This window comes from Trichosurus vulpecula, chromosome 5 (assembly GCF_011100635.1).
Source record: "Trichosurus vulpecula isolate mTriVul1 chromosome 5, mTriVul1.pri, whole genome shotgun sequence".
Classification (NCBI taxonomy): Eukaryota; Metazoa; Chordata; class Mammalia; order Diprotodontia; family Phalangeridae; genus Trichosurus; species Trichosurus vulpecula.
Window position 1 is genome coordinate 294,264,181 of NC_050577.1, and position 25,013 is coordinate 294,289,193.

The following is a 25,013-nucleotide window of genomic DNA, read 5'->3' on the forward strand; positions in this document are numbered from 1 at the left end:
GGACCAACCCTGGCCAGGAAGAAGCTCCCTATGCTTCTCACTCTTATACATGTTTCAGAGAATGCTGGGATGTTGGTGATGAGACATGGATTTGGGGCTCAGGATCAAAGGGGGAAGAAAGGAAGGAGGCCAGACCAGAGGTCCTCCAGTCAGGAACAAATGGCTCTGACACAGAGCAGAGCGGAAGCCAAACAGACCCAGCCCTTTTCTGGAGGCAGACGGGGGAAGTCAGGCCCTGGTTCTGGATGGAAGGGCAGGCGCTCTCAGCATTGCCTTGGGAGGCGCCGGCCCCAGCTCTCCCTACGTACCCGTCGCTGTAAGCGGCTGCAGCGGCGGCAGCGGCGGTAGCTGCTGTCGCGGTAGCAGGTTGTGCATATCTGTAGGCTGCATATCCACCCTAAAGGGAAGAAAAGAACTGACTTTACGGAGACCTCTTCCAGCAAAGAGGCAGATACACACACGCACACACGCGTACACATGATACCACACACACCAAGGAAAGGAGATGTTTCAAACTGCATTCGTTTCCATGTTTTTCTTCTAGCAGAAAAGTTAGCTTCACTCTAGGCCTGGCTTCACCCTCTTGGTACTTTTCTGGCAGCAGAGGCCCCTTAAATGAACAAGGTACATTTGTGGAAGAGTGATCTCCTTGTCTTTGTTCCAGATTTGGGGAGGGGGGTCTTGGTGAGAAGTGCAACTTCTTCACAGGGAAACTTAGATGTGCAGGAAAGAGGTGTCAAACGTGTGTGTGTGTGTGTGTGTGTGTGTGTGTGTGTGTGAGAGAGAGAGAGAGAGAGATAGAAAGAGGGAGAGGAAGAGAGACAGATGCAACCATGTCATTGATCACAGAAAAAGCTTTAAACAGGGCTTTTGTGAGGGGCAGAGTTGCCTCCTTCTGAACATAAGGAGGCAGGGAGATGTTTAAAGTGTATATTCAGCAGGCACACAGGTGCCACTCTATCTAAGGTGATTTTATGCTCTGCAGAAGAAATGCCGACACTTTGGTAAATAATAAACCTTCAAGGAAGGGTTTTATCACAGCAATCTCAAACTTGTGGATGAGTTTCCCAAAACCTGACAGCCATCTGACAACGCCTGGGGCTGAGCCTGTTATCCTGGTGGAAAGGGATGGAATCTCCAGAGGCCCATCAGGAGTCCAGGCTCCCATTGGCCCTAGAGGCACTCACTCAGTTGGCCAATTTTATCATTCACCACTGATTCCCACATGGTGGGGAATAGGGACACCCTGAAACTGGGGAAATTGGAAGGACAAATTTTGCTACCCTGCTTTTTGAATTACACTGTCAACCAGCACATTGGTGAGAGAGAGAGCCGATTCAGAGAGACTCATTCTCCCTGAGCCTCCAGTGAGTGCTTCAGGTCTAAAAAGGCAGAGATGACTATTTCCCAAAACATTCACTAGCAAGTTATAATGAGCAAATACCATGTTTTTTATGGAACATGAGAACAAAATGCAGTTTGAAACAAAAAGCTTCTTGTCATCATCTCTTAACTGAAGTTTATCTTCAAAAGGAAGGGGGTAAAGACTGGGTTCAGGCGTGGGAGGGAATATGGCACCACGTTTATTAATCACATTAAGAACTAAGCATGCTGACATCTGGAGCTAAAACAACCAGCAGAATCACCACGTTCAGACTGTATTGACTAGACTATCTATCCCAGCATTCTCTTGGGACAGCCGCTTGCCCTAGGCGCTACCACAAGCTTGGTGAAGTCACAGCCTCGATTACTAGAGCGTGCAGCCACAACGACCTGGTATTACGGAGACAGTCAGTCACCACTTGAGTTAACATTCCATCCCCTAACAACTGGCCCCTCCCCAGCCCCAGGAGAAGAGGAAGTCCTGCCCACCCTAGCCCCTGGTCCCACACCACAATGTTAATAATTATAACAAGCAATAACCCATCTGTTATATCAGAGAAGGGAACAGAGACTCCACTGAGAGCTTTAGAGTGAGGTGCTAACATGTCTTCAGCTGACTACACAAACAAACAAACAAAAAGAGGAGAAATAATCCATTGGATATATGGAGTCATGAAATAGCTGATGTGTATTGCTTTGAACCATGCACTGATGCAAAAATGAAGCAACCATTAAGAAAAATTAAAAAGGACATATGTATTTACACACAATCAGACCTGTCCGATCTGAAGCTGTTTGCAGAGTCTATCTGTGTATGATTTGAAATAAAACAAAGAGTGGGAATTAGCATGGCCCAATCAGGTTTCCAATGGAGTGGAACATGTGGATAGCTTCAGAGAACTCTGGGATCTGAATCAAGCGGGCCTGGCTGAGCCCAAGCCAAAGAGAAACTGCCTCCTAAAATGGGATGGCTTCCTCAATCCTTCGTCTTTCTTCCTGCATGCCTGTGGCTGTTCTGTTTGGGAGCCAACCCTAGACTCTGGCACTGTTTCCTTGGCCTGATCCTCTTCTCTCTGACATTGTGGGATGCTGTCCTGTAAGACTCCCAGGTGACTGTGACCTCTGCAGAACCTGCCCGCAGCTCCTTCCTGACCCCGTTTGGTAAGTATGATGAGCTATTATTCTACACCATCCCCTCCTATGAGCAACATTTATACCTGTCTCTATTCAGATGTGGCCCCAAACTCCTGCTACAACTCTCTCCTCCACATCCTAGACTTTGCCTTCACCTCCAGCTTTGCCAGAGGGCAGAAGAGGAGCAGTGGGGTCACTATGCAGAAAGAACTCTGTCACTACCCCCGTGACCTGGGGAGAAAGTCACTTCTCTTCACTGCCTCAGTTTCCTCATCTGCAGAATGAGGGAGATGGACGCCATCATCTGCAAGGCTCCTCTTAGCTCCTCATTGCTACTCTCAGAGCAGCATAAAAACCTGAATACAGGTCACATTTTGAACTTCTTTTCTACCTAATGACTATTGGTCCCTGGGTCACTGATCAATGTCCCTTGCAGTCCAATGTCAGAGCTAGATCTAACCAGGGTGAATACCATAGAAAGGGCTCAATCTCCATCAAAGTGGGAACTCCCCAACACCATCCGTATCTGGCCGTCCCCTTGTTGGGGCCATGTGGCATGTTCTTCCTTGCTTCTGGTTTTACCCAATCTTTAAACAAACTTTTTGTTTGCTTTTAGTGAAACAAGACTTTGGGAAGGGTGTGGTATCAAGACGCCCTCCCCTCCTTCTTCTAGAAGTGAGAGCCCTGGGGAAAGTGGTGGCTGTTTGGAGGCCTACAAGCAAAAGGAGATCTTGCAAATGATGTCTAGGCTACACTGGGAGGTCAGGGGACAGAAAGTGAAGGGGAAAACAAGAAAGGAACTTAGGGAAGATGCGATCACCCCCTTGGCAGGATTTATCCTGGGTGTCTGGGAGTCACTCGACTATGCTTCTCTTGTAAGCTAAACATGCACAAAGGGTTTTTGGGGTTGGTGCCAGGATTATGTAGTCACGTATTGATTTTCTGGAGCATGTGAACAGCACCCACTGGAAATGGACAGGGTAGCTGTTAACGGAAGTCTAAACTGTTCTCCCAAACCAGAGGCACCAAGATACCTAGTTTGGTGTGGACTGGTCCAGCCAAAACCCAAATAAATCATCTTAGAGAAGGGACTGGTTATGTCGGTCTAGGATGCTTCTTATTTTTAGGATCATGACACAAGAAGATGAACTCATCGACACAATACTCAAGAGGTAGGGTGGTCTGGCGGAAAGGGTGTTAGACCTGGGTTGGGGGAGACCTGGGCTGGAATCCTGGCTCTGATATAAGCCTGGTGTGACCATGGGCAGGTCATTTTCCCTTCTTGGGGCCTCAGTGTCTTTGTCTGTAAACTGGGGACAGTAATTCTTCTATTCTCTGCTCCATGGGGCTAAGGCAGTGGGAATTCTTCTTTCCTGTCCTATCTGAGCCTTCTGGCCTACCCACAAACTAAGCAGATGCCGTAAGCCTGTGACTCTTCTCTTATTTCTGGCTTCCTGTGCTGTGGCTAGACCTTCTTTCAGCTCATTATTACATGCTAATCTTACTGTCCTTCCTGCAAGACATGAGAAAGAAGAATGGTGAGGAGTGGGGTGTGCGGCTGTAAGCCTGCACCCTTCTGGGTCCACACACCCACTGCATTCTCACTGTGTGTGCTGATCTCAGGGGCTTGGCACCCAAAGTCTGCTTCTTGCCATCCCCCTGGCCATCCCACACCAGTTCTCCTCCCTAAGAGGGGGACAGTCAAGACCCGGTCTGATGTGCTAAGACACCAAACAAAAGGGCAGGCTCTAAAACACTGTGGATAGAGGCAAGTGATGAATGAAAAGGGTGGCAGCGATGGGAGCGGGGACCTTTCGGCTGCCTGGGGTCAGGACAAGAGGACAGGTCTAGAAGCAGGCCCGTTTTGTGGACGAGACACAGCTCTGCGCAGTGCAGAGGCAGCGGGCCTTTGGCCACACGCTCACAAGTCTCCACTGTCCAAAAAAAGCCTCTGTTCCCATCTCTAATGTGGAGCTGGAATGGTTAGTAGAATTCAATTTTTCCACTGCAATCCACAATCTGATTGGTTGGCAGGTCACACTGGCACTCCTACCTGAGGTATTTTAGCGCTAATGATTGGTTCCTGTAAGACTATTCTATAACAGAACACAGGGAGAGCAGTTCAAAAAAACACAGCTGTGGAAGGAAACAGTCATACAAGCGGCCGCGAAGGGCCCAGCCAGCCTTTTCTTTTCTTTGGATGCAAGCATGCTTTTCACAGACAGAGCTGAGTCTCTGGAGCAGTCTGTGGTCCCAGCCGTGTGGGAATCAGGGGAGCTGCTCCTGCCCTCCTGACCCAAAGGAGAGGAGCCGTCTGCCTGCCCCCCTCCCTCCTATCTGCCCCAGGGAGGGCCTTTACAAAGCACAGACACAAATAGCTTGACTGGCCTCCAAAGGAGAAGGGATTGTGAAGGAAATGCTAGGCCTTTCAAGGGAAGAAAATGGTTTGGAGAGATGGCTGCCCCAGGATAGAAAAGGAGAAGGAAAAGAAGGTTCACAGTTCATACACTAAACTGATGACAAAGGGAAGTTGAAACAACTAAGGAAAAAACAAAAACAATGACCCTGGCCTCCCCCCAAATCCCCTCTTCTGTCTCTTTACGACCTTGAGTGGCCTGACATGTTCTCTCTTCCAGGCTACCCCAGGAAGGCAGCCACAGCACGACCCCAAGACAAACTTGTGTAGAGGAGCTCCAGCTTCTTGGGAGACAAGGGCGGGGGCCTTGTGGAGAGGAAGCATCCCTGGGCTTTTCTGTCCAGCACAGAGGCCACAATATCCTACTGATCTCCCTCAGCTGACCTCTGAGATTTTAGCCCACTGGCTCTGGTTTTTCCCTGAGGGTTTAAGCCCATTCTAGGATTTGTACACACAGGGGCTCTTAACCAGGGTTCTGTGAACTTGTTTTTAAAAAATATTTTGATACCTTTGAAATCCTATGTATTTGTTTTATGCACTGAAAAACACTCTCTGGAAAAGGGTGCATTGGTTTCTCCAGACCACCTGTCCAAGGAGTCCAGAACACAACCAAGGTCAGGAACCCTTGCTCTAAAGTTGGTTCGGCAATGCCCATTTGGTCAAGGGCAGTTACATTGCTCAAGGAACAGCATCATCTGGTCCCAGGGACAGTTTTGTTAAGAATTCTAACAAAGGTGGGTCATGTCCAGGGTGTGAGAGGCCTCTGCATGACTGTCTGCGTAGCAGGGTTAATCCAGTGTACGCAGGATCATGTCTGCAGAGCCAGAGGAGACCTCAGAGGCCACTGAGTCTAATCTCTTCATTTTACGGAGGAGGAAACTGAGGCCTAGAGAGATCAAAGGACTTTAAGCAAATAAAGGAGAGCAATGAAGCAAATGTGTGCAGCAAGCAGAAAATCTGAGGGTTAAAAAATGTAAGAGGAAATCAAATTGATTTACATTTTATCTAAATGCCCAAATGGAAGACATTTGTCTCCAAAGACCAATTTTGGGGGACTATATTTAGGAACAAAGGAGTCTCATGAGAACGTACATATCAGAAAATGGAAGAAGTCCTGGGTAAACGTATGCACAGTGAACTGAGCAACTTGGCTGAAGGACGGATAGGTTTTCCTAACCTCAAGTTTAGAGGGAAACAAAAAAGAAGAAAAAAAGCTCTTTCTCCCTGCTTTCTGTGCTGAAGGGTGTGAGCCTGGATCAAGTCTGTGCACACAGATGGCCTGGCTGGGAAGGCCATTCTATCCCACCAACTCTCAGAGAAGGCTCTTGCCATTCCTCTCTACATCCACTCAAAGCTCATCTTCCAGCATTCTTGGCTGTGCCATTTTGGAAGGCCACAAATTGCAACATCCCATGTGCCTTTGAAGGACTGGGCAAAGATATTCTTAACCTGATTTCCAGAAAAGCCCAACTTGTTCTTCCTGAGTAATCTCCTAAGGTAAATTCTCGATGACTAACGCTCTTGGAAGGCCCCAAGGCCTAAGAGAGTCAAGACATCACCGAGGGGGCACTTTTCCCACCTTGACACATTATGACCTCATTGCCATGATTCCAATCTTATCCATTAAGAGCACGGGCCAGAAGTCCTATGGACAAAGTATATGAAGCGAGAACCGAGGTAAAACGTTACACACGTCCAGAAAAGATGTCTCTTGGCTGACTTCATGACCAAGTATTTGCAAAGGAGGGATGTGCTGGTTCTGCCACATTCAGTGTCCCACTATTATACCTGTTCTGAAGGACCTTCAAGGAAAGCAACAAGCTACGGGAGGCCTGGCTTTCCTCGGGTCAAGGTCCAAGTTGAAGGTCTTAAATGTATAACAGCACTGTATAGCATACTCTGAATCAGTATGATTCTCCCAGGCTCCTTCAATAGGGTAACAACTGATCCTCTTAAACTTAGGGGAACATAAAGGTCTAAGGCCTTAGTATCTACTGTATAAATCAAGACTGAAACTACTTAAAGAGGGAGAGAAACAGAAAGGAAAGGAAAGAAATGGGAAGTAGAGAAGGGTAAGGAGGAGGAGCAAGGCCCAACCAGTCTTGTTATTTATGTAGGCACATTATACACAGTCCATGGGAGGAGGTAAGAGAGGTTTTCAATTAGCGAATCATCCCTCAGGTAGATTAGTGATCCAGAGAATGCCTGTGCACAAGGAAGGGAGAAGGAAATGTTCAGTGAACTGACCCTGGCAATCAATGATCAGGAAAACCAAAGCCTCAGGTCTTTCTTGCACCTGGGGACAAGCGCAGGGACAGAGAAGCATGCTTGCATTCTTAACTATGTAAATATCGATGTCTATGTCCACAAGGAAGAGGAAAAATCAAAGTAAATAAATTATATTCCAAAAAATCAAACCAAACCAAACCAACAGAAAAAAAAAGGCTGGCTCATCAGGGGTTGGGGTGAGATGGCCCCGGTGTGTGTACTTACATAGAGGTCAGCACCGTAAAATCCGTCCTGGTAAACCACACTGCAGAAAATCCACACAAAAACAAGACCAAAAAAACAAAAGAACAGAAACACGTTCCGGTTATTGAGAACGGCAGCATGCACATGCGCTGTACACAGGCAGGTGATGTATGAATCCATACCCTGGGCTCTGGGGCTGGGGTGAGGGAGGAAACCTCAAGAGCTCACACCCGTGGGGTGGGGGGCACCTTGGATGTGCTGCTCTGGGACATGCAAGGAGGAGAAGTCTACAAAGCTGGGAATGATAAGCTCAATGCTCTGTGGGGAAAATAAGGATCCAACTCCAGGGGGACCCCGTCACAGAGCGGGTAAAGTGGAAATGGTTTTATATAACTCTGAAATATTGTGAATATATACATATATAATGCCACCAAGAACAAAACAGAGCATTAATAAAGGCCTTTAAGAAAAGGGTTTCATATGTGAAAGAAAGCTCAAAAGCGTCCAAAGGCCTGTACTTCGATGCAAAGCAAGGTTCAGAATGACATTTGCATTTTGTTTTCCGTTTTGTGGCTACGTTTAAAAATATCTGCTTTTGATATCCATACATCACCTGCTTTTTCCCTGCACATTAGACATGCGATAAGATTTGGCTGATCACACAAGCATGCAAAGTATTATTATTCAGCATTTTAAAGAACCGATGCAACACCTCAGAAAAACAAGTCAATCAACTCTGACCAAAGTAAACAGAGAAATGTAATTAAAAACAAAACAAAACACAACCAAAAATACCCACAATGCATTGCTTTCACAAGCAGAGGTAATGAGCTAAAAAGGTTAAGGTGATTGGTCCAAGGTCCAAGAATTGAAAGGTGCAGTGAGGATCCCAGCTAGTAACAACAGAATCCAAAGGGGAAAGGAACTACAGGAAGACCTGCAGGGTCACTGCTGGCTACGTGGCTTTCTCAGGACTCAGAGAAACACAGAGCATCGAGTAAAGCTGGGGGCATCCTAGAGACAGACTGAGAGGGTGGCAGCTTGCCAGGGACTGTGGTAGTGAGGCTTCAAAGTCCAGGGCCTTGTAATGATGGATGGCACTGGTTGTTTCTGAGCAACGTAAGACTTGCGTTTTACAAGTGAAATTCAAACCTTTTAAGGTGTTTGTGTGTGCACGGAGACTTGCCAAGGCTCTCACTCTTGGGCCAGGAGGAGGGAGACACAAGCCTGGGCTCTCTTCTTCATGCCTTGAACACAAGTAATGCTAGCATCCAGGTAAAACTAGAGAAGGCGGGAATACTCTCTTGTGTACACAGAGGCGTAGATGAGTGCAGCAGGGCCGGTTGGCCCTGGATGCTTCAAGGAGAGAACCACGTGCTTCCTGTGGGCAGAGCAGGCTGGGGTCTCTTCCCTGGCATGGCCTGGGCTCCAGAACTTGGAGCTTTTGCTGGGGAAGCGGAGAAGAATGGGCCTCAGGGGTCACAGGAGAGAGAGAAAGCTTCATAAACCCCTGCATGTCTGATCTCTGCTTCTGCCTTTGGCTGTGAGGCCTCTGAACTAGGTTCTCACCTTCTGGGAGATCTGCTCACCTCTTCCATGCTAGTCTACAATCTCTCAGTTTCAAAAGTCAGTTCAGGGTTTAAATTGACAAGGCAACAAGAATCTAAGCTGCTTTATGGGGGACAGACGAATAGCCTACAAGCAGAAGGCTAGAAAATGCATAGCAAGAGAATCAGACTTGACATAAGCATCTTGGCTGTTTTTATGAAGGGGATTAAGGAAAGCCTTCAAAAACTTCTTATTTCAGATAAAGTTGGTGGAACCTGAACCATGCCCAGAATATGACATGGCCTCTATCCCATCACCCCGTGGGAAATCTAACCATTAAGATTCCAATACTTTGTTTGGGAAGTCACCATGAGTGTCATTCAGTTCTTAAAACAAATCCAGGCCATTGTCATCTTCCTAATGTAGGAAGTTTGTTTCATAAAAGAGAAATATTAAATTGGTGTATGATGTCAGGCACTCGGGTCAGTGGGACAGGACCGAAAGATAACATCCCGCAAGAGAAGATTAACACTTGACAGCTCAGGCTTTCAGGTTTTGTCAATGTACAGAAATGACCTATTTAATGGACTAAAAACGAATTATGCATTTAAGAGAGTGAACTCAGGATTATTCAGATCAGGTGTTCCTAGCAAGATCCATGTGGGAAGCTTTGCTTTGGAAATGCACTGACGATGACTCTCTTGGACTGACAAGAGACAGTCCATAAAGAAATTCACTAGGCAGCAGCACAACTAAAAGACTTGTTGTACTTCCTTCGAGGGCTTCCTGGTGACATTCTGTGCGTATTCTCTTAGTGTTTTTGGAAAGAGAGGATGTCAGGGGCCAGAAGTCAGAGAACAGAAGACAAAAAATAAAGTTAGTAGTAGCAAAGGATGGACATGGTGAGATGCATGGGAATGGAACCCTGGTAAGTGTAAACCAAAGGTCACTTTGGTGACTGCAACAGCTTCTGTCAGATGGCTGTGGTGGCCTGCCCACATCGAGGTGCACAGGTGCCTCATCTAGCCTTGGGCAATGAAGATGGTCACCAAGAGATGAGGACAAAGACCTCTGACAGCTGCTCCTAGTTCCACCAACCCATTTGGTACTTGTCTGATAAGTAAATCTCTAGCTTATGGAAGAGAAGCGACAATGTCCAACCTTCAGACCAGGCAGCAGACAACGGTGCCTGGGCTACTGTGTGAATTCCTCAGTGAGAACGGGAAGGACTGTCCCTTTGTAGGTGGGGACAAGACGAGTGATCTAAGCGGTGTACCCGTGAACCCGAAAGAGTAAACTAACTTACAAAAAGCACACTCTGCCCCAAACCCACGCTCTTTAAATGTGGCATCAAGAAACAACCCAAACAGAACTCCTTCCCCCCAGCTCAGCAACAGTGGATCTGTTTGCTGCTAAGGAGCCCTTCCACTCATGAGGCACCCTCCATACAAAACAATCAAAGGGTGACGGATGCTCAGCCACGTCAGGAATTTTACCATCATTTGCAAGGCACCTGCAGTCTAATTCCTCTTACTTCTCCCTCTCCCTTCATTTGAATGGACTTGGTTGATCTTTGAATTAACCTCTTTTAATCCATTTCCTACAAAGAAAGCAAACCCATTGTGGGTAGCTGGCTCTGCCACTCCCCACACAGGCACCACAACCCAAGAGGATGGCAGGGAACAGGCTCAGCCCCAAGATGGTGGGGGACAAAGAGTGGAGAGAGCAGATGCAGCCATGGTCTGAGGCCTTTGTTTTCTTCAGAGAGAAGGGTGATTCCACAATCGTGTGATGTTCAGTGAATGGCATGCCAACACACTGCTGGTAAACACCAGAAGGTACTGGCTACTGTCTTAAGCCACCACCAAGATGGCTTAAGATTACCCAAATGAAGTTTTAAATAACCAGTTGACAGTGAATTTAGGTTTGTGTTCTAATGATGTCACATTCTGGTTCAGACCATCCAATCACCACATTTTGCTAAGTACAAGGCACTGTGTTAGGAACTGTGCAAGAGAGCTACAATTCACGTCCAGTTGCCTATTGGGGGAGTCCATGTGATTGTGGAAGCCGGTGCTTACCCTGGGTAGGCGGGGATGGCCGTTGGAGGTACCGCTCGGACTGCACCATACACCGTCCGCCCTCGGCCCCTTAGGTGGGCTCCTCTGAATGCGGCTGCCGTGGTGGCTGCAGTGGGGTAAGGGAAGCCAGGAACTGCGAGGGAAGACAAAGAACAAAATGACAGAACTCCTAGCTTCTCTTTGATAGGAGAACATCTGCCCATCCTCGAAGAAGACCCAGGCATGGCCCACAGTGTCGCTACACAGATGCTGTGGACAAAGAGCATCTCTTGAGCCACTCTGGGGCTCTTAAGGAGATGGAAGGAGAGGCCTGGCAGGAAAAAATGAATGTTTCTATGCCAAGAGCATCAAAAATGGTTATCACCTCCACCCCTGGTCTACCATGGCCAGCACATCCTGGTGAACTATAGGCCAGGAAGCAGGAGGACTCCCTGCTACCATGCATGCCAGGAGAGGATTTGGGGAGGCCTTTTGAACCAGACTTAGTGTGAGTTCTGACTGGCTAATGACACTTGCCGACATCCACCATGTTACGTACTCAGTAACAAGCTGTCTTCAAAAGAAACCTTTTTTTGTGTGTAATTAAATGGCCTGACAAGTATTTCTTCTCATTAATGTTCACAAATCTCCCTGAGGTAGGCAGGGGTCAGAAGCCCTATCACCAGTCTTTAGGGTTAGTTCAAACCCAGAAAAGGGGAGGATGCAGGATACCCTCCTCTGCCCCTAGTCATCTACTGTTTCAGAGAGGCAGAAATTCATGCAGGGGCCTGTTTATGGGAAGTTAATCTTCTTCTAGCAAACATGTACAGATATGAGATTCATGACCCCTGGGCTGTCTGATCACAATGCATGCTGCAGAAAGTTGGCTTAGGGCAAAATGACATTTCAGTTCCAGGAGAACTGAGAAAACTCAAAGCTCCAGAAAGTCATTGTGAGACAAGAAGCAAACATAAGGCATTTGTGAGAACTGCAAGCCTAGGGTAGGAGACAGTCTGTAGAGTGTGTGTGAGCTGTGCCAAGGGGATAGGTTCTGAAGACTTCTCAGCAGCCACGTTTATTCCCTCTCCCCACCCCTACCTCTCCCCTGTCTGGTCCCAAGGCTTCTGCAGCCGCGCTCATCTCTCCTTGCAACCCCCCACCAAGGCCTCTGTAGTCATGCTCATCCCTTCCCCCCCTCCCTGCCTAGGCCTCTCCCCTGTCTGGTCCCAAGGCCTCTGGCTGCTCGCGCATCATAGGTGCCCAGGGGAAGCTCACAGGGGGTGGGGCTACTTACTGATGAGCGGGATGTAAGTGTTGATCCCCCCCCTTCCCGACAGGGGCACTGCTGCATCATTGCCTAGCGAGACATCTGCTTGAAAACTGGAGGCTGCTTTTGGGTTTAAAAGAGAAAAGGAGAAAGAGGGCAAGAAGCATGAGAAAGAGGGAACACACCTAGAACCAACAAACCCCACTTCAGGGAAAACACAAAAAGGGGAGAGTAGGAGCCCTACCTGCATATAACTCAGGGCCATAGACTGCTCCAACCACTGGGCTCAGCTTCCAACCTGCAATGGCAGAGAAGACAGTCATGACAGGAGTCATTGTGACAGCTCCTACTATGAGAAGGGTTTAAGGCTTATAAAACACTTCACACAGATCATCTCATTTGAACCTGTAAGGCAGGCAGGACAACTGTGATCCTCATCCCCATTTTACAGGTGAGGGGAACTGAGGTTCCAAGAAGTCAGATGGCAGTGAGCACTGAGAAGGGCACCAGGAACATGGAGAAAGAAGGTCCCTGCTGTGCTCTGTGTTCCTGGGTCAGGCCTTTGGACCAATTCTCTCCCACCGGGAATTTTCCTGACTTCCTGTGGTTTGTTTTCATGCATATCTGTGACTGCACTGTAAGATGGACTTCTTCCACCGATGCCAATGGCAACTTGTTTCCACCTTGGTGCAACGAAAGGCTAAATGACCTAATTCTTGTCTGTTGTGTCTGTCACGGTGTCTTCCTGATGCCATGCCTGGTGGAGTGAGCTGCAGAAGGGCCCTCATCAGTACGAAAGGAGGAAAGGCAAGCCCCTGAGCTCTGGGCCTCACCACCTCCTTCTCAACCTGGAGCTCTGCCTGCCCACACCACCCACGCCCTCCAAAACTGGAGCTGCCTCCTTCAGCTGAGTTTGTTTGCCCACCCCCTCAGGGAGAAGCAAGCTCTAAGAGAAGCACTATGGATACTTAGGGAATGGAAGAAAGAAAAGACCAAAGGATTTTATCTGCACAGCATCAGTGAGGGCATAGTCAAAAGCATCACCCCCTTCAAACAAGACTCAGTCCTCCTATTTTCCCAGGTGTCTTTTTTTTTCCCTCTCCCAGTTTTCTACGTTCTACTTGGGCAGATTTTGGACTCCTATCCAAGACATAGCAATTCAGTTCAATAAATATTTACTGAATGCCTATCATGTGCAAGATCTATGAAAGGTCAATACAGTCTCTGCCTTCAGTGAATTTACACTTTAATGGGAAAGTAAGACACATACAAAAAGGTGTGACAAAAAGTAGGGTGGTGTCAACAATGAAGAGGCCTAGACAAAGAATTTCTGGAATGAAGAAATCACTTTCAGCTGGGGTTTGGAGAGAGTAAGGGAATCTGGAAAGGATCAATTCAAGAAGTATTGCCAAACCTGGGTATGGAAGAAGAAGGATCCTGACAGGTAGAAAGACAGAGAAGGACCATGTTCTAGACATGAGGTTCAGTCTGGTTAGGATGAGCTCAGGGGGCCTCACAACATGAAGTAGAGGAGGCCAAGATAATGGGAACGCTTGGCTAGAGCTAGACAGGGGAGCTTCCCCTTTTGTATGGCAGTCATTCTGGCAGGGTCTATGGCCCTCTTTGTGCAGAATGATGTAATTAAATATGCAGGACTACAAAGGAAACCAATTATACTGAAACTAAAACATTTTTAAAGAACCCTAACAAGTTCATGGAGCACCTGAGCTAGATTCTGTTGGGCCTTAAATGCTGGGTTCAGAGGCCTGCAATCACTCTACAGTGAGCAGTCACAGAAGGTTTTTGAGCAGGAGAGTAACTGAAATGGAGAGGAAGATAATTTTGGAACTGTGAAGGAAAAAGGAGTGCAGGGCAGTCTCCTTGGAGAAGGCCATGAGGTAAGAGAGGGCCTGAGAGCTTCCTATGGATGGGGTGGGCAGCAAGGGCAGGATGGGAAAGATGGTGACAGGGAAGGAGAGAGAGAGCCAAAGATGCCTTCAGTTTCAGGTCACCTGGCCTCAAACTCCAGCCCATCTTCCTGACTGATGGTCTTCATCTTTCTGCATCTGTTTCATCTCTAAATTGAGGGGCTGAAACTGCATGACTCCTCAGGCCCCTTCTAGCTCTAAGAGCAGGTAATATAAGTTGTCACATAATTTCCTTAAATTCCAATAGAAATTGTGATATTTTCTTGCGATTCAGTAAAAGGTAAAATTTCATTGAAAAAATTCAAAGGGTACAGATAAAATTTTGTTGTATTGACCAGAGTTTCACATAAACAGGTCAATACCTGGACTTTACTGAGACTCTTCCCATGCCCTCCTTCCCTCCCATATAGCCAGAGGTGGATGCCAAAGCTGGCTCTTTCTGGCTTCAACATCACCTTTGCTTTAATAACAAAGACTTTCTTCTCTCTTCTCACAAACGTACCAGTCCCTGAGAATCACCCTGTCTATGCTCAACAATGACTGGGAATCAATAATTGTGCTTAACACTAGTTTACAAAGCATATACGCACCGACACACACACTCCGAATCAATCCAAAGGACCCTGCAGGCTCGAGCCCTAGCTCTGCCCTTTACTGGGCCACCCATGGGACCTTAGACAAGTCACTCAACTTTCCTGGGCCTCAGCTTCCTCTGGGAAATGAGGGTGGCTGGACAGGATAGCTTCCAAGGACCCCCATACCTCAAAAGTGATGACCCTATGAGCCCTATGGCATAAGCAAGGGAGTTGTGATCAAGTCACTGTGACATCTTGGCCATGTCCCTGAACCTCCAGGGGATACGGTTTCTTCACCTGTAAAATGTGGAGGCTGCACTGGATTTGGTTAAATTGGAGAAGCATTTACGAAGCATCTATTACCTGTCAAGGAAGCCCCTGAGCTGGGCAGGAAAAGCAGCCCAAAGGCTACCAGAGAGCAGAACCAGAAAGGGAGGTGGGCCATTCACAGAAAATGAAGAAATGAAGGGGAGACTGTATAATGGTCCCTGAGCTGGAGCAAGTGACCTCCTATGGATACTTTATGAGAGGATAGGAACAAGATGAGAGGGGGAACATGAGCTGCAATCTGTACCACTGCTGGGACATACATTCTCCTTGGCAGATACTACTTGTGTGCAGAGAAATGAAAGATAATTTGAGGAAGAAAAGAGCAGTAACTATTTGGGGGAGATCAGGAAAGGCTTCCTGGAGGAGGTGGCATCAGAACAGAGCCTTGAGGGAAGCTCAATGTTCTAAGAAGTCAAAGTAAAGTACCTTTCAGGCATGGGGGACAGCCAGGCTGTACAAAGGCATGGGGACAGAAATAGAGTGGGGCTGGACTAGCAAAAGAATGGCAGGGAACAACATAGAATGGGACTGGTCAGCTGGGCTGGACAGCGAACACAGAGAAAGCAGAGCTGGGCAGACTCTTCTGGCTTCAGAGGGCTGGGATGCCAGTTGCTTTGTGGCTCAGAAACTCCAGAGAGGGCTAAGGTGAGCTTACAGTGATGGAGGGGGCAGTAAGAGGTCTAAGGCCTGCTGCCAAATGCCTCCTTTCCATATGAATCCTAACTTGTATAAATAGAGAGCTTCACAGTTCACAAAATCATTTCTACACGTGATTATGTTGTAACTCATCCATTCTGTGTGTTCTCTGTGTCTGGCTTCTCCTACAGCCTCGTGGGCCTGGTCACCCCCCCACCCCACCCCATAGAAGCACCCTCAGGAGCACCTGGCCTTTCCACCAGCCCTGCCGCCGAGCTTCTATGCATTCTCTTCCATTTCTAGCTCTCTCCATGAGAGCCTTTTCTGTTTGTATCCCCAGCATTTAGCAGAGTGCCTAAATGCTCATTCATTCATCCGAGCTGCACAATAACCTTTTTAGAGCAGCCACTGTCATACTATCATTCCTATTTTACAAATGAAGAAATTGAAATCTGGAGAGTTAAGTGACTTGCCAAGAGAATTATCTTAAAATAAGCCTTCACCATTGCATGTGTAAATTTCTAACTTAAAGGCATCCCAATTATTGCATTTCAGGAGGCTACCGTGCTTACATCCAGAAGCAGGCTAGCTTAAAATAAGTTTCAGCTTTACTAAGAGGCCTGCAACATCCACATTCTGAATGTTTAAGGATGGAAGTTCAGCAAAAGGCTGCTACATAACTAGGAATCCTGTCACCAAAAACACTTCAACAAATTACCTTTTTTAGTTAGCTCCCTCTTCTGTTCCCCATGCAGCTCTCTGCCACGGTCCTGCACTCCAGCCTCTACCTTCACCTAGCCCTTTAGCTTCTAGCCTGGGTCCTCAGGCTCCTGACTAGGGAGACTTGATCATTCCCAGCCTCAACTATTCCCTGGCCATCTTCATACTATGTCATTGGGCCCCTTGCTTTTTACCTCTAGCTCTGGAAAAACCGGTCATCTCAACATATTCCTGAAAAGGTCAAGGCCATGAACTATGGTGTGATTCTACTCACTATCTTCCTGGCTTATCCCCCTCTTCTGGATGTGCTGCATTAGAACATAAGCTCCTTGTGGGCCTGGACTGCCTTACGACCCTCATCGATAGAATGTTACACTGTGGGACACACACAGTAGCAGTGCTCTCAGCTCAATTTCCATTGGTTCGTGTATACTGGCAGCTCTTAATACAGTGCACATACTTAATTCCTTCCTTCCTTTCTCCCTCCTTCTTTCCCTCCCTTCCTTCCTTCTGTTGTATTCATGTTCACTCCCCCAGGAGCAGAGAGGTGAGAGGATAGCTCAACTAAGGAAAACCCTCAAGAGAAGAGGATTTGACTGCAGGATCAGGCCTGACTGTCACTATCATGGAGGCTCAATGTTTCATTTTACTCTGTAAAAACCTCATGGCCTGGCCTTCAAAGGCTGAACAGTTCTTTTAAGCTTCGAGGGTCTTAGCTGATTTAGGATCGCCTGTCCAACAGACCCCCAACATTGATCCTCTAAATCAGATGGAAGGAGAAGGGATGAACTGGGTAAACAGCTTCTAGGTCAAGGTCAGGAAGGCTAATTTCTCAGTCTGCTCTTGGGACAGATGCACTGATTACATCTCCCTGCTTTTACTGTTTCAATGCTACTAGCAGCTCAACAAACTCCCAGATGTTAATGACACAATGGCCATAAACTGTAATCACGGTTTTCAGTGATGCCAATGCAACACGTGCCCTAGCTAACTTCAACTTCGGCAAAGGTCAACCAACAAAAACTTACTAAATACATACTATGTGCTGGCATTGGAGATAAGATGACAAAAGAATGAAGCAGGCTCTGCCTTTGAGAAGCTTTCACTCTCTGTGGCGTCATGTGTGTATATGTGCACATCACATGTGCATACATGTATAAGGCACACAATAAACACAAACCTACATGTGTATGCATTGTACGTGTGTCTATGCGTGCTCATATATGCATATATCATAAATACATACACAATCAATACAAGGCAATGTGGGAGGGAGGGAGGGCATGCAAAAGCACTGTTTCCCGAAGGACATACGGGATTCTGTGCACTGGTGGTAAGGAAGGAGTACATTCCTTGGGAGGTGACAGGTCCAAAAGTATGGAGACAAGAGATGGGGTTCCATGTGGAGAATGCAGAAGAGCAGTCAATGTATAAGGCTGGAAAGCCAGGAGTTCACAAGATGGAAAAAGGGCCCACTGGAGTTCACTGAGGAGGAGAGTAACCCGGTTATATCTGTGCTTAAAGGAAATGACCTGGGCAGCAGAATGGAGGACCGAGACCAATCAGGACACTGTGACAATCTCTATGGGAAGGGATGAAGTGGGGCTGTGCATGTGGCGAGAAGGGCCAGACATGAGGAATGCAGAGACAGAAATGGCAAAGATGTGGCAATGGAGGGAGAGCAACGGGGCCAGGGTCGTGCTAACACAACAAACCTGAGAGAGGGGAGGAGTAGCACCTTTGAGAGAACAAGTCCATTTTGGAGGCGTGGACCTGGTGGGAAATATGAGTTCTGCTTTACACAGAGGAGCTGAGATTCTCCAAGAGGCAGCCCCAGGTAGGGCAGAACAGAGATCTGGGGTCATCTGCAGAGATGGTCATTAAAGCCAGGAAAGCCAATGAAGTCGCCAAGAGAGAGAATGTAAAGACACAGATGAAAAGAGGGCTAAGCACAGAACCTTGGGCAGGGGTTGCTTAATGCCAGGGTCAAGATTGGGAAGGACAGACAAGGGCCCTCAGAGGGGTAAAGGCCAAGAAAGAACTACTTTAGTCGAGCAGGTCCTGGAGGGCTTGATGAGGGCAGAAAAAGAGTAGCTGAGTAGGGGGCAAGGCACGGGGAGAGACAGAAAGATGGGTTATGGTCAGACAGAAGAGTGCTGAGAGCTTCTGATGAAAGACGTGGGACACAGGAATGGTCAAATTCAGGGTATGACCATCCCTGTGAGGGTCTAGGTCAGGCAGAAGAGGTCAAGGGTTTGAAAGACTGGGGAAGGAGGAGGCTCAGAGGGAGCCACACATCACAAGTGTTGGAATCCCCTAGGGTAAGGCCAGGAGCTGGGGAAGAGGGGAAGACAGTGAGCCAGGGCACCTCCATCCTTGCTGACCTCAGGAAAAGTTTAAGAGTATTTTAAGATGTCAATTCCTGTTAAAGTCACCTCTGGCTCTAAACCTACACTCTTTGGAGGTTCAGTCCAACTCCCTCACACCCCATTTTACAGATCAGGAAACTGAGACCCAGAGAAGGGCACACACTTGCTCAAAGTCTCACTGTTAATGCCAGAATTCAAACCCAAGTTCTCTGAATCCAAAGCCAAGGATCTTTCTTCTATGCCACACGCATGGCATAGTGACTGTTTAGCCATGACAGAAATGATTTTTTTCCCCACAGAAAATGCGCAAAAGACTACAATTGTCCCCTTTGGGTCACACCTTACTGAGGGGAATTGTGGGGGTCTAGTCATATAAGAGCCCAGTTTAACCATAGAAATGCTTTTGCTGGCCACCCTATTATGCACCTGCCCTGCTAAATGGGATGCTGTTGGGGAGGGGGATGGCAGAGAGGAAGGAGGGAATAAGCATTTATATAGGGCCTACTATGTGCCAAGAACTGTGCTAAGCACTTCCTAAATATGATCATATTTGATCCTTATGAATGAAGTTCAGATTAATTTTAAAGACGGAAGAAAAAAGCTCAGTGAGTACTAGAAGGGAACAATTACACCTAAAAGGAAAGGGACAGCTTAGCCAATCCAGCAACGATTTAGAACCACGTGGGAGTCTATGAGAAGGTCCCCTATTTACCTAGGAAATCCATGCTGCCTTCCCAAGCCCAAGCTGTGGACTCACCGTTTGCATATGGTGTGACCATCTTCTTATTGGTCATTACGCGTGCAGTTGCGTTATTCACCTACAAGTAAAAAAAGGGAAGGGAGGGGAGGGGAAGGGAGGGAAGGAAGCAGACCATATTAGGGAAAATGTAGGTACCTGGATCCACTGTCACAATAAAATACTTCAAGTAAAGAAGCAAAGAGCTCTTTATAAAATGTAAATTAACTACAGTTATAGCTTAATTTTAATAATTAAAGTAATAATAAAAGATAAATAGCTACATTTGATATTTTAATCAAATTACTTATTAAACAAGGCCAACAAGAGTAAAATGTAGTTTCTCTAGCTCCAAATGGCATGTTTAGAATCATTTGCACCCTCGCAATCATGGGCTAATTCTTGTAGGACTGACTGAAGCAGAAAAACTTCTACTTTGGGAGGAGAATGGAAAGTTAGCAGGGGATGCCACCACACTTTTTAAAAAAGTTCTTCATTTAAAAAGTGGCAGGTCACATGGGTCACTGAAGGAGATTTTCAAGCAGGACAGAAAAATAACCTATCAGATTTAGCGGGCTCTTTCCCAGTTCATCAACACTGCTGGAGGGCTCATCGTATATAAAACCCTTTGCTATTTGAAGCTGGTTGGGAAAAATTGAGGACTTTTGGTCCCTGTCAACTGATGGTGTTCAGGGTAATTTCCAACTTTCTAGGTCCAATGGCTAATTCATATCACATAATCTATTTTCACAATGCCTATAAAATACATCTTTTTGTGATAGATGAAAATTTATAGCCTCTATCTCTTTGCTTCATAGTGCTCTCCACCCTCTTTACAGAGCTCTGTATAATTTTAAGCATTCTCAGTGCCACAGCAAGTGGGTGTTACAGAAATGGTGCTGATAAAGAAAAGATGAATGGGGTTTGGAAGCCAAGAAACTGCAGCCCGTGTCAGAATCAGCCTCAAAGCTACTGCAAGGAGGGTGAAGCCTCATCACAGAACTCAGTTACTGGTTGGGTGGTCAGGTCAGAAGCCACAAAAAGGCCCATTTTAAGTAGAAAGCAAACTAAAAAAAATGACTTAGTTCTTTCTCTTGGGGTATACAGAGTTGAGAATCGGTGCAAGGAGAAGAGCTGAAACTACATTTACTCTAGCTTGACCCACCAAACAATATCAACATTTTACATTTAAAAAGAAAGAATGGGATACAACAATGATGAGACTTGAGGCATGCAAGTTAAAAACACACACACAGAGATAAAAGAAAGAAAAAAAAACAATCAATTTAGGAGAGGAAGGGGAGAGGAGGGGAGGAATGGGGCTCACAGACAACCACTGAGATGGCGCGAGAGCCTGAAATCAGCTGCTACAGCAGAGGGCAGCACAAGCACTTAAAGGAAAAATGGCCAAACCCCATCAGAGACCACCAGTCAGCAAAGGGAGACCAACAGCGGCATGGGAGGTTGGGGCGGGGGAGAAGGAGAAGGAAAGGGGTGAGCAAGAGGACAGATGGAGAAGTGAAGACATGGTAGAATAGAGAGGTGAGAGAAAACGGAAAAGGAAAGGGCAGAGAGAGGAAGAGAGATGAGAAAGAAGAGAACCAGAGAGAGAAGGGAAGAAGCCCAAAGAAGAGGCAGCAGAGAACACAGACAGAAGGGAAGGAGCAGAGGCAAAGAAAGTGGGAAGGAGCAGAGGGCTCCAGAGAAGACAAGGAGGCAGGAGAGGAACCAAAGAGCACTCAGAGCCACATACAGAAGGCTTGGCAGAGAGCGAGAAAGAGGGAGGGGAGGTGAGGGTGCATTAATAAAACCAGCCAAACTGGAGTTCAGTAACTCTGAGTAAGATGTGCAGGGGAAAATCACCATGAAGTCAGTAATCAAACAGCTCAGACTGCTACAAAACGATATGGACATCCAAAATCCAGGCGGCATTACTCAACAGCATTGAAAATAAAAGGGGGAAAGGGAAAAGGAGGGGGGAAACAACAAGTCAAATCACATTTTGTAGTGTTAATGTGAGATGGCAGATGGATTTTTCTTTCTTATTTAATTGTTTTGTAATTAAATTTGTTTTTTTTAAGCTTCTTCTCTAGCGCTTTTATTTCACTTACCGCCAACTCGTACCATCGCCAGCTTTGTGTATAGTTACCATGGAAAGAGTGAGTCAAGTGAAGGGCCCTAAACGCTAAACCATTGAAAAAGGAAATAAAAAAAAAAGCAAAATATGCAGACATCTTACTCAAAACAGCGGCTTTTATATTTAATACTTATTTTTTTCCTTTTTAGAGGCGGGCAGGGGAGAAGGGGCCAGTTAACCTTCACCACGGTGTAAAAGAAAAGCTAGCGAGCACCAGGTGGTGGCCTCGATAACAACAGTCCTTTATTAGCCGGTCGCAGCCAAATCTTGGATTGCAGGGTTTTGTGGTAAGAATTTCCAGAACTGTTGAAATCTCTGGTTTTTAAGCAGACCGGTGAAGTTTTTTTAGAAGCCCATTGTGAGCTTGGTCCCTCTTCCCTTAACCATATCCCACCCCCACCCCCCCAATCAAACTCTATCAAAAATAATCTCCTCCCCCTTTCTAGCACCTCACACTCATATGGAGGAGAACTGGCCTCTAACGAGAGAGAGGATACTGGCTGGCACCCTGCTTCATTCTAGGACACAGAGTTAGAAACTGGATAGTATTTTTTCTAGTTAGTTTTTTCCAGGTCTGATATCAGAAATTCGGAGCCTCGCAAACTGAAGCAAAGGAAAATCAAGACAGCAGAAGGGTGAAAATTTTGGAGAAGGGGGGAAAAGAAACAAACAAAAAAAAAATCAAAATTTAAACTTAAAATCCCCAAACAACCGAAAACTTTGGGAGGTGTAGGGGTGTCACTTTTATACATGTCAGTGCAGGAAGGTGATAGACATAGAGACACAAACACACACACGCACACGCACACGAGACAGGGTTCCAAATGTGAAATAAGGGAGGCAAGACACAAAAAAAGAAATAAAAAGAATAGAAAGAAGAAATTGAATTATTGAAGACATGCACCTCGATTTTACGGCCCTCTACCACGGTGCCGTGTAATTTCTCCCTGGCCCTGTCTGCATCAGCACTATTCTCGAAAGTTACGAACCCGAATCCCTGCATGCAGCGGGAGAAGGGGGGAAAACATGCACATCGTTATATTGAAGTACTGATCTCTAGGTAAATAGAGAAAAAATATCACAGTATGAAATCGACATCAGCACAACTCAGCAATACTCTCCTAGAGTCACATCTTCGGTTCATGCATGTTTCATAAAAGGAAATTAAATCCAATAAAAGAATAAAGAATTATAATCAGAACAATAGTAATAATAATAATATAAATAACAGTAATAATAAAATAAAACATAAAGCAACCGAGGCCAGACCAAAATGAAGGTACAGAGTTACTCGGATCCTGCTCTTCAAGTGTAATTTATAATGAGGCACCATCAGTGCTCCAACGAGGTGGTTTTCCCAAACTCCTTTCTCACCACTTTTGATACCCAACACTGCCATCTTTGTGAGGTCCTAAGAAGTACCTAAAGTTTGAATGATTTTAGAACTAGAAAAATCACAACCCCAAAGGCTTCCTGGCCTCTCAGGTCCATTCTCTGCCTGGAGGTTCCATTGTCAAATCCATACAGACTTTCCAATGTGCACTGTCCTATTGCTGAGCTGACCTTTGATCTGCTTTGAATAGAAAGCACTTTTATTCTCCATAGAAAAGTAGGAATATAGAATCACCTCTTGAGGGGTGATTCCCTGGATGGCAAGGGACAGACCAGGAAGAGAAGTGACATTTTTTCATGGAAGGACAACCCAAATGCACCACAAGATGACCCACGATTAGGGTCTTCCTGAAAACCAGCTCATGTAAATGAGAAAAGAGAAGCTGCCTCCACTATGATCTTGTGATTTATTGCCAAACTTACCAGTACTGTTTCAGAAAAAAATACAAACAAGTTAAAGGTAATGGGAAAATGAAATTGGTTTGGTGGTGTTGGAGTCTTAGGATTCACAAAGAACTGCAAAAGTGTGGCCAAGGCCACAGCCACACTTCTCCACACAGCTGTCTGCCTGAAAGACAAGTAACATGTCTAACGACTTGGTGCCTTCAGGAGTGCATCACACCCACTGTGTAGAGAGGGGATGAAGGCCTGGGCCCCGCCGTCCAAGGTGCTTCCCACTATGCCAGGCTGCCATGACACAATTGCCCAGAAGGAAGTCATGGCTGTTTGTATTCCGTGGATTCCTCTTCCTGGTGCGACTCCTGTAGAGTGGTGCTCCACGGCTGTGATCCATCCCTCGACGGTTCAGGGAATAATGCATCAATCTCTTCCTATGTAGACATGAAGTGGGCAGAATGGGATCAAAGAGGTCATAGCCATAATGGGCTCAGGGTGCCACTGGCCAGATCTTATGGCAAATCACCAGTCACCATCATGCCAGTATTACTTTCTTCTGACAGCTCAGTCCTCATATATCCTCCCTGCCACCGCATGGGCCTCGAAATGTTTATGATCCTGCTTGCCACTTCCCTTACATTGTGGCAGAGTCTAAGGATTTCCCCATAAAAGCTTTCATCTTGTATCAACAACAGCCACATTGTACTCCCTAAGTATTGTCCTGTTCTTGGGCTACCAGGAGCATTCAGTGTTTGCTGACATTATCTTCTCTTATCTCAGAGCCCCTGGGTAAGCTACAAATTTACTGAACTGAAATGGTCAGCAGTGTACACAAGTAACCACATTTCTCCTAGGAATGATAAACCATTTGGAGCACTGAGGGAGACTGAGTCCTTCTTTACATGTATGGAGCTACTTTTATAAAGTCCTCTTTTTTCTTGAACAATGCCCAACACAAAGAACTCTTGGAATTATGAAACTAACCTGATTCAAAGACTACCACGATGCAATGGAACCAGCAGAGCGATAGAGAGAGTTGCTGTGCTCAGCACTCTTTCTGAGGTGAGTTTGTAAACTGCTTTGAAGTGAAAACAGGGATGGAATTTCAAACGCAAACTCCCACCCCAAAGTGTGTCAGGGCAATTCACAAGTGAATAAGCCTGAATCAGACAGTTATCTGAACTACAGAAAAGAAGAGGCCACAATAATTATCACCATAGTGGCCACTATCTTGGGAATAAAGAACCTTCCAATGGGAATTATACTTTAAGGAAAGCCACTTGCTAATAAGGGCGAGGTTCTTCAGCACTTTTAAAGAGGCCCCAGGTGTGCCTCGGGTTCCATGATGCCACAATCTTGTCTTTATCTGAAGTAGAACAGAATGGGTCTCCAGGAGGTAATCAATAACTAATCACCTACAATGATAACCAAAGTTCTCCTGAAAAGGCTCATGTGGAAGCGAGGGTGCCTAAAGTGACAGCAGTAGGATACAAACTGTGGTAGGGCCCACCCTG

General features: G+C 46.4%; 1 protein-coding gene across 10 annotated transcripts in view; it reads right to left on the reverse strand.

The window, feature by feature from the left end:
* The window catches only part of RBFOX2 (RNA binding fox-1 homolog 2), a 316,535-nt gene that overhangs the window by 8,299 nt on the left and 283,223 nt on the right, over positions 1–25,013 (reverse strand). For 4 of the 10 annotated variants that reach the window (XM_036760986.1, XM_036760987.1, XM_036760985.1 and 1 more), the window contains 7 exons: positions 22,616–22,708; positions 19,596–19,656; positions 12,525–12,578; positions 12,308–12,400; positions 11,035–11,167; positions 7,427–7,466; positions 309–397 (listed from right to left, as the gene is read on the reverse strand). In XM_036760986.1, coding sequence (XP_036616881.1) covers positions 309–397; positions 7,427–7,466; positions 11,035–11,167; positions 12,308–12,400; positions 12,525–12,578; positions 19,596–19,656; positions 22,616–22,708 — 563 coding nt within the window. Of the gene's footprint in view, positions 1–308; positions 398–2,159; positions 2,192–4,570; positions 4,614–7,426; positions 7,467–11,034; positions 11,168–12,307; positions 12,404–12,524; positions 12,579–19,595; positions 19,657–22,615; positions 22,709–25,013 lie in introns of those variants that run through there. The other 6 variants (XM_036760983.1, XM_036760989.1, XM_036760982.1 and 3 more) reach the window with 5 other exon arrangements.